General features: G+C 35.3%; 1 protein-coding gene across 1 annotated transcript; it reads left to right on the top strand.

Moving 5' to 3' along the window:
• Window positions 1–3,782: 3,782 nt before the first annotated feature.
• LOC124456570 (craniofacial development protein 2-like) lies at window positions 3,783–4,895 on the top strand. The gene has a single exon (XM_047006987.1). It carries the CDS (start codon window positions 3,783–3,785, stop codon window positions 4,893–4,895), a length of 1,113 nt encoding a protein of 370 aa, XP_046862943.1.
• Window positions 4,896–10,977: the final 6,082 nt, after the last annotated feature.

Raw genomic sequence — 10,977 nt, 5'->3', positions numbered from 1 at the left:
GAGAATATGTCTGGCCCAATTTGCTATACAATGCATACTTTCATCAAAAGTTCGACTCGTTTTTTAGCTCCTTGACCCAACAGCATGTCGTGAAAAGTCAAAGCAAATCTAATACTGCCTAAACAAACACTCCAAATCAACTATGTTGTGAATCCTTCTGGATTTCTTATCAATTCCTTGAATATCAATTGTTCACCTACGTCACTTTTTTATTTCATATAGTCCCACATAAAGACGAGGAGAGAAAATATTGATAACATGGCACGGACAAAAGATGACTCAAGTCCCTTTGTACTGTTGATGAACAAACTGTCGCAGACATTTCCGTCGAAAACGAGGCAAGAAAACAACCATTTTTTCATACGATAGTCCTTTTTCATCGCAAGCATTTTAATTTTGTTTCGAAATTATTTATATCGACAATACGTAATTGACTGTCTTAGAGAGGAACTGGTCCAGTTGTTAAAGGTAGCCAAGGTGACTTTCGGAGATAAAGGTTTTAGAGGAAAGAAAATAGAAGAAATCGTTAAGCGAGTTATGAAAATCACTGTTTGAGTACATAAGCAGGTATGATTCAATCTTCGACAATGATTTGTAAGCGTTTAAATATACTAAGACTACGTTTACACTACGCCGGAGCGAAAAGGTGACGGCAAAATTTGACTGCTTTTACACGTTTAAATTCCGCTGTCAAAATTTGTTAGTTGTTTGTGAAAGATGGCGCCATTTCTTATTTTCATATTGCTAGATGTTTATTGGTCAAAACAATGATTTCTAATAATTACAACGACACCAGTCATTAAAAGCTTTCCAAAACATAAAATGTTCCCCATTTTCAACTATGCGCTACCACACGGGACAAATTAAAGAGAAATGGTATCTAAAGTGTAGCGAAATATTAACGGTTTGCTGTTTACATGGCAATGCTTAGCGTTCCGTTTTCGTTCCACCACGTTTAGAAAGTGTGGTTGTATCGCTCCGGAAAAAGTAACGTTTTCAAACAACTCCGCTCCAATGCAGTATAAACGGAACCCGGTTCTGTTACTTTTTTGCTCTGTCTTCAGATCGAAAACAGCGAAAAACAAACATAAACTATAATTCATAAACTATAATTCATAATTCATAACTAACTATAACTATAATTCATAACTATAATAACTATAACTATAATAACTACAATAACTATAATAACTATACTATACTAATAGTAACATAAATGCACATATTTATACATATTTACACATATTTATATATAATTTTCATATTTTGTACTAATAGTTATACTATTCATAACTATAATTCATAATTTATATTATTTTTAAACTATAATTCATGCATTTCACCAATTCTCATACCAAAGACTATAATTGATGCATATCTCCAATTTTCACACAAAAGACTATAATTCATGGATTTCACCAATTTTCACACCAAAGACTATAAGTCACGTATTTCACCAATTTTCACACCAAAGACTAAAGTTCATGCATATCACCAATTTTCACACAAGGTGTCCAATTCACGGATTTCACCAATTTTTATACTAAAGACTATAATTCACGGATTTCACCAATTTTCACACCAAAGACAATAATTCACGCATATCACCAACTTTCACACCAAAGACTATAAGTCACGCATTTCACCAATTTTCACACCAAAGACTATAATTGATGCATATCTCCAATTTTCACACAAAAGACTATAATTCACGCATATCACCAACTTTCACACCAAAGACTATAAGTCACGCATTTCAGCAATTTTCACTCAAAAAACTATAATTCATGCATTTCACCAATTTTCAAACCAAAGACTATAATTGATGCATTTCTCCAATTTTCACACAAAAGACTATAATTCACGCATATCACCAACTTTCACACCAAACACTATAAGTCACGCATATCACCAACTTTCACACCAAAGACTATAAGTCACGCATTTCACCAATTTTCACACCAAAGACTAAAGTTCATGCATTTCACCAATTTTCATACCAAAGACTAAAGTTCATGCATATCACCAATTTTCACACAAGGTCTCCAATTCATGCATTTCACCAATTTTTATACTAAAGACTATAATTCACGCATTTCACCAATTTTCACTCAAAAAACTATAATTCATGCATTTCACCAATTCTCATACCAAAGACTATAATTGATGCATATCTCCAATTTTCACACAAAAGACTATAATTCATGGATTTCACCAATTTTCACACCAAAGACTATAAGTCACGTATTTCACCAATTTTCACACCAAAGACTAAAGTTCATGCATATCACCAATTTTCACACAAGGTGTCCAATTCACGGATTTCACCAATTTTTATACTAAAGACTATAATTCACGGATTTCACCAATTTTCACAACAAAGACAATAATTCACGCATATCACCAACTTTCACACCAAAGACTATAAGTCACGCATTTCACCAATTTTCACACCAAAGACTATAATTGATGCATATCTCCAATTTTCACACAAAAGACTATAATTCACGCATATCACCAACTTTCACACCAAAGACTATAAGTCACGCATATCACCAACTTTCACACCAAAGACTATATGTCACGCATTTCACCAATTTTCACACCAAAGACTAAAGTTCATGCATTTCACCAATTTTCACACCAAAGACTAAAGTTCATGCATATCACCAATTTTCACACAAGGTCTCCAATTCATGCATTTCACCAATTTTTATACTAAAGACTATAATTCACGCATTTCACCAATTTTCACTCAAAAAACTATAATTCATGCATTTCACCAATTTTCATACCAAAGACTATAATTGATGCATATCTTCAATTTTCACACAAAAGACTATAATTCATGGATTTCACCAATTTTCACACCAAAGACTATAAGTCACGTATTTCACCAATTTTCACACCAAAGACTAAAGTTCATGCATATCACCAATTTTCACACAAGGTGTCCAATTCACGAATTTCACCAATTTTTATACTAAAGACTATAATTCATGGATTTCACCAATTTTCACACCAAAGACAATAATTCACGCATATCACCAATTTTCACACCAAAGACTAAAAGTTCATGCAATTCACCAATTTTCACACAAGGTCTCCAATTCACGGATTTCACCAATATTTATACTAAAGACTATAATTCAAGCATTTCACCAATTTTCACACAAAAGACTATAATTCAAGCATTTCACCAATTTTCACACCCAAGACAATCTTTCACGAATTTCAGCAATTTTCATTGCAAGACTATAATTGTGCAAATCTCCAATTTTCACACAAAAGACTATAATTCACGCATATCACAAATTTTCACACAAAAGACTAAAGTTCATGCATATCACCAATTTTCACACAAGGTCTCCAATTCATGCATTTCACCAATTTTTATACTAAAGACTATAATTCACGTTTTTCACCAATTTTCACTCAAAAAACTATAATCCATGCATTTCACCAATTTTCATACCAAAGACTATAATTGATGCATATCTCCAATTTTCACACAAAAGACTATAATTCACGCATATCACAAATATGCGTGAATTATATGCGTGAATTGTCAATATTCACGCATATCAATCGTCAATATTCACGAATATCAATTGTCAATTAATATGCGTGAATTGTCAGGTCAGGCTCTTAAACCTGCTATGAGTAAAAATGTAACCTCGTACTACCTGCCGCATAGCCCTGCATCCCTGTGCCTCAGGGATGCAGGCAACTCACCAATCCGCACTGAACCAGCGTGGTGAGTCATGGTTCACACCCACAAAATGGACACACTCAACACACAATGGCCCTCAGTCTCCGGCAGCCGAAAGGCAGAGGGTGCTAAGAATCCCCGGGTTTCCAAAGTGCAGCTGATTGTTTGCACGTACAACGTGAGAACGTTGAAAGATCCAGAGAAAGAGGAGGAATTGGAGCAAGAGCTGACAGGTTTCAAGTGGGACATCATTGGACTGTCAGAAACAAGAAAGAAAGGAGAGCAGCTGAAGCAGTTGCAAAGTGGGCATGTACTGTACACAAAAGGAGGGAATGAATCTGTCAGAGGAGTTGGGTTTCTGGTTCACAAGAACATCAAGGACCGAGTTGTAGAGTACGAAGGAGAGAGTAGCAGAGTGACATCGCTTACACTGAAAGTGAACAGCAAATACCAACTACAAGTGATACAAGTGTATGCACCAACATCAAGTCACAGCGACGAAGAAGTTAAAGAGTTGTATGAAGAGATTGAAAGATCAATGGATAACAACAGAAGTCAATTTAAGATCGTAATGGGCGACTTCAACGCAAAGGTTGGAAAACACCATAGGAGCGACGGAGCAACGGTCGGGAATTTTGGCCTAGGAGAAAGAAATGAAAGAGGAACCAGACTGGTGCAATTTGCAAAATCAAAAGGCTTGAAAATCGCAAACACTTATTACAGAAAAAGAAAGACCAGAAAGTGGACATGGAGAAGTCCAAATGGAGAAATAAGGAATGAGATCGATTACATACTGGCAAACAAGAGCATGATCCAGAATGTTAACGTGATCACAAGAGTAAACATCGGCAGTGATCACAGAATGATCAGAAGCAAGATCAAGATGAATGTAAGATTGGAGAGAATGGAAATGATGAGGCCGAAGGGTGCGAAGGTCAACATCAACACCAACGCGTTGAAGCTAAAAGAGACTGAATTCCGACTGAAGTTGCAGAACCGCTTCGAAACCTTACAAGAAGACAGTGTGGAGGAAATGGCCCTTAACATCACAAAGACTATCAAAGAATGTGCCATGGAAACAGATGGAAGAGTTGAAAGACGACAAGAGGAAAAGCTCAAGCCTGAAACAAAAGAACTGTTGAAAGAGAGAAGAGAAATGGCAAAGAGAGATCTGAATGACTAGGAGAGAAGAGAGTACAATAAACTTTGTAAGACCATCAGGAAGAGAATGAGAGAAGACCTCAGAGAGCACAACACCATGCGAGTGAAGGAAGCAATTGAGAGTGGGAAAGGATTGAAGAGAGCTAAAGAGAAAGAAGGCTGCAAGGTTCTTATACCAACTTTAGAGGAACAAGATGGAACCGTCATCAATAACAGGGAGAGAATTCTGGAGAGGTGCGCAGAATTTTATGAAAACTTATACCAAGATGCAGCCCAGAACATCAGAAAAGAAGAGGCAGAGGATGTTCCACCGATCCTTGACAGTGAAATTGAGCACGCAATGAAAAGTATGAAGAACAACAAAGCACCAGGAGAAGATCAGGTTGTGATTGAAATGCTAAAAGCGGGAGGCGAAGTGGTCAGATCGAAGCTGAGGACGCTCTTCAATAGAGTGATGACTGAAGAAATAGTGCCAAATGGGTGGAAAAATGCCATCATCACACTCATATTTAAGAAGGGAGACAAGAAAGACCTCGCAAACTACAGACCAATCAGCTTACTCTCTCAAGTCTACAAACTCTTCATGAAGATCTTGAAAAATAGATTAAACAACACCCTTAGTGACCACCAACCACCAGAACAAGCAGCCTACAGAAGAGGTCATTCCACCATCGACCATCTGCAGTCAGTTGTGCAAATACTGAGAAAACCAATGAGTATAAAATACCCATCCACATGGCATTTGTAGACTATGAAAAGCCTTTGACTCCATCCAGCATAAGGCTGTCTTTGAGGCGCTAAAACAGCACAGCGTACAGGAAAAGTACATCAACATCTTAAAAGAAACATATAATGGAAGCACAGCTCAGATTCGAACTGAATCAACTAGCCGAAAAATCAAGATCATGAAGGGAGTGAGGCAAGGAGACACCTTGTCACCAGTGATGTTTACAGCAGCGCTGGAAGAAATATTCAGTAGAATGGAAGTTGAAGTGGGAATTAACATCAATGGAGAGAGGATGAACAACCTGAGATTTGCAGATGATATCATCTTATTTGCTGAAAAGGAAGAACACCTCAGCAAACTTTTGAACGATCTGAACGAAGAAGGAGGAAAGATGGAATGAAAATGAACAAAAGAAGACAAAGATCATGTGCAATGAAATAGCAAAGAAAAGGAGAAGAAAAGGAATATCGATTGATGGAGAACGGCTGGAAGAGGTTGAAGAGTACAAGTATTTGGGAAGACTACTAACACCAGGAAATGAGATGGCGAGAGAAATAGATGAGAGAATAACATCAGCTTGGAAGAGATTTGGACAGTACAGCATGTTCATGAGAGATCAAAGAATGCCCATGTGTCTCAAAAGGAAGATCATGGACACTGTCATACTACCAGCAATGACTTATGGAGCAGAGACGTGGGCACTTACCAACCATCAAAGAGAGAAACTGGCAATCACCCAAAGAAGTATGGAAAGATCAATGCTCGGTGTCACGAGGAGAGATAAGATCCGGAATGAAGACCTGAGAGCAAGAACAAAAGTGAAGGATGTCATCGAGAAAGTTAATAAAGCCAAAGGAAAGTGGGCAGGACATCTAGCCCGAATGAAAAATCATGAATGGGCAAAGAAAACAACTGAATGGACCCCGTGGGACAAGAAAAGAGGCAAGGGAAGACCAAAAAGGAGATGGAGAGATGACATCGAGCAGAGAGCGGGCAGCATGTGGACCCAGAGAGCCCAAGACCGTAAAGAGTGGAGAAAGATGTGGAGGCCATCCGCCAGCAGTGGCGTGACAGGCTGATGATGATGATGATGATGATCTCCAATTTTCACACAAAAGACTATAATTCACGCATATCACCAACTTTCACAACAAAGACTATAATTCACGCATTTCACCAATTTTCACTCAAAAAACTATAATTCATGCATTTCACCAATTTTTATACCAAAGACTAAAATTGATGCATATCTCCAATTTTCACACCAAAGACTATAAGTCACGCATTTCACCAATTTTCACACCAAAGACTATAAGTCACGCATTTCACCAATTTTCACACCAAAGACTATAAGTCACGCATTTCACCAATTTTCACACCAAAGTCTATAAGTCACGCATTTCACCAATTTTCACACCAAAGACTAAAGTTCATGCATATCACCAATTTTCACACAAGGTCTCCAATTCATGCATTTCACCAATTTTCACACCAAAGACAATATTTCACGAATTTCAGCAATTTTCACACCAAAGACCATATTTCACGGATTTCAGCAATTTTCATACCAAAGACTATAATTCACGTATTTCACCAATTATCATAACAAAGACTATAATTTACGCATATCCCCAATTTCCACACAAAGCCTATAACTCACGCATTTCACCAATTTTCACTCAAAAAACTACAATTCAAGCAAATCACCAATTTTCACACCAAAGACAATATTTCACGTCTTTCACCAACTTTCACACCAAAGACTATAATTTACGCATAACACCAATTTTCGCACAAAAGACTATAATTCAAGCATATCACCAATTTTCACACAAAAGACCTTAATTGATGCATATCACTAATTTTCACACCAAAGACTATAATTCACTCATTTAACTAATTTTCACACCAAAGACTATAATTCACGGATTTCACCAATTTTCACACCAAAGACCATATTTCACGGATTTCACCAATTTTCATACCAAAGACTATAATTCACGTATTTCACCAATTATCATAACAAAGACTATAATTTATGCATATCACCAATTTCCACACAAAGCCTATAACTCACGCATTTCACCAATTTTCACTCAAAAAACTACAATTCAAGCAAATCACCAATTTTCACACCAAAGACAATATTTCACGTATTTCACCAACTTTCACACCAAAGACTATAATTTACGCATAACACCAATTTTCGCACAAAAGACTATAATTCAAGCATATCACCAATTTTAATACCAAAGACTATAATTCAAGCATATCACCAATTTTCACACAAAAGACCTTAATTGATGCATATCACCAATTTTCACACCAAAGACTATAATTCACTCATTTAACTAATTTTCACACCAAAGACTATAATTCACGGATTTCACCAATTTTCACACCAAAGACTATAATTCACGCATATCACCAACTTTCACACCAAAGACTATAAGTCACGCATTTCACCAATTTTCACACAAAGACTAAAGTTCATGCATAAATATAATATTAAAATTATATTTCAATTACTTATATTAATTGTGATTAATATAACCATTATTATAATTAAATTTATTATATTATTTATTATTAATAATTAATGGTATAATAAAATTAATATAATCATATCATTTTTAATTATTCTTTATAAAATTTTAATATTATATATTAATGTAATTATATAATATTAAACTGAATTATATAATTTTTTGTATATAAAAGGTAGTAGCTACCAATAAAAACAAGCAGTATTATAGCAACAGAAGTTCTAAACATTATTTTCATGCACTTCAGGTTTGTAAATTCTGGTTGAGTCAACTCATACGATCGACACGGTCTGTAAAATAGTAAAAAGAACTTGTTTGTTCTTGTTAGTTCTTGTTTGTGCTATCTAGCTGAAAAGGAAGTTGACAAAAATAATTTTGCTGACTTTTCAAGGCAAAAATAGTCACCCAAATTCTCAATGACAAGACGCTAGCGATTTTGAGGCCTTGAAATTTCGTTTGCATTGGCTGCTGCCAATAGAATTATCACTTCAATTAAAAATTGAAAATTCCTGTTAAATTTTATTCTTGTGCTACAAGTATTATTATTTGAAATATTTGATACACATCGTAGGAAATAATATGTAAGTAATGTAGACACTTGACATTCGTCATATATTTAACAACTAATTGTTTTAGTAGAAGAATACTAGTATTCATATAGAAAAGGCCCAAGGGTTGTTATATTTTTCTTTAATACTTTATGAATGACTCTTGTTCAATGCATGTTTAGTTACGTTGATCAAATTTAAATTTAGATATCTTAAAACGATAGTAGCAACTTTACTCTTCTCAAGAATTGCTTTATGAAATAAAAATCACTTTATGAATCAGAAACCTAAGACAAACACAGGAATGTGTCAACAGCCCGATGTTTATTTTTCGCTACTCGCTATTTGTTTATTGGAATTCTTGATGCGTTATCATTCGTTACTCGTTATTTATTGAAAAATAGATTGCAAGTAGCGTAGCCAATAGAATTCTATGTTCGTATTACGATATATTTCAGCAAAGAAAACACTTTAAACATAAAAGTAAGTTTTATTACGATAAAAGTCAGTGTTGCCAGAAAAATTTTAAGTTCATGTCGGCATGTTCAAAAAGTTCACATATTATCCACCAATGCTCACAAATCGACAAAAATTGCATAATTTGCACCAAATGAATGAAATAAGATAAATCACACGTAAATTTAGAATGATGCAAATTGCACATTTGTATTTAGTTTGATTCAGATTCGTCGCTTGAGTCAGAGTCTTGAGCATAAAGAATGTCGGATGTCATACGACCAGTGCTGTAGAACTAAATTTATCAGAGGGGGCTCTCTTGACGAAGCTAAAGTCATGAAATTATGAAAAATTACCCATTTCAAAGATAGAAGGGGGGCTCCTCCTTGAAGAGCCCCCTTCTACAGCACTGCATACGATTTAAAGCATTGGTCGAAGGAGAATATTTAACACAGCCTCCTGATTCTTTCACTCCTTGCTTAACTTTTAGAATACCGCAGACTGACTATGTGTGCAACCTATTTCTTTCTTTAGTTTTGATTGCATTCACAGAAGAAAAAATTCTCTCCACATCAAATTCTCTCCACATCAACATTGAAGAATGAATTATGCTTTGTCTCGAATCTCTAAACCAGTGTATATTCATTGTAAACAACCTTGTCTTTTATTACTGATAATTGCATAAAAAGTTTTTAATTTTTAGTAAAAGTTCATGAAACGTTTACAAAATCGTTTTGTTCATAAAAATTCAAAATAAAAATCAAAAGTTCATAAATCTATGAACTTTGTTCACAATCTGGCAACACTGATAAAAGGAAAGAACAACGAGCGTTGTGCGAACGTACACATGCGCCCACGATATAACCTTAAACATAGTCAATACTTCATAACAACGTAATAAAGACTGTTGAGTGTATTTTACAAAATTCTACTATGAGTCTTGTTAGTTGGATGACGATATTATTGCTTGTTGTTGCAGTTTCTACGCACTGTGGACAATGAAACACTTAATTACTGGGAAACCGAAAAGCAACTTTCCCATCGTTTGTACAGTTCGATTTGTATCTACTATAAATAGAGGCTGAAAAATTTTTAATGTCGTCTGTCGAAGTAAACGCAGTATAGGTCATTGGTGTAGTATAGATATGGTGTACGGTTAAAGTCATTAAAGTGACAAAAGTGATGCCCAATGATCGTAGCTCGGTAGCGTAATAGTTTTTAGGAGAGAGTCCATAATGTGGTGTTCGGCGGCATGATAGTCTGTAGGATGAAGTTTGACAATCTTGAGTTATTTCACTGACAATCTGTTAGATTATGAACTTTATTCAAAGAGAATAGGTATTGATTTTACAACAACAATATATATATGCACATGCACAGGAAGTATGTAAGATCGTACGATTGTTACGTGTCCACTGGTCTGTATCTAATGAACTGAATTAACATTAACTTTAACAAATGAGATACTTTATGTTATATTGTATCATGTTAACACCCCCACTCAGACTCAGCTTGCTCATGATGAGTCTGTTATGTGGTTAACTAAATCCCTAAAAGTGTTGCTCGATGTTTTTCTACCTTGACTCAAGATAATGACTTTGTAAGAATGTCTGCTGTCATTTCTTCGGTTGGAACGTAACTGATCTTTATTTCCTTGCTTTGTACTCTTTCTCGAATGAAATGTAGTTTCGTATCGATGTGCTTTGAACGTTTATGCATTACGGGATTGTGACACATCTTTGTACAAGATTGGTTATCTTCACCAATGTTGGTTGGTTTCTTCATTGGATGACCTAAATCTTTCATTAGTGCTCGTAGGTATATTGC

Source organism: Xenia sp. Carnegie-2017, unplaced genomic scaffold (genome assembly GCF_021976095.1).
Source record: "Xenia sp. Carnegie-2017 unplaced genomic scaffold, XeniaSp_v1 HiC_scaffold_56, whole genome shotgun sequence".
Lineage (NCBI taxonomy): Eukaryota > Metazoa > Cnidaria > Anthozoa > Malacalcyonacea > Xeniidae > Xenia > Xenia sp. Carnegie-2017.
This window is presented reverse-complemented; position numbering and strand designations above follow the sequence as displayed.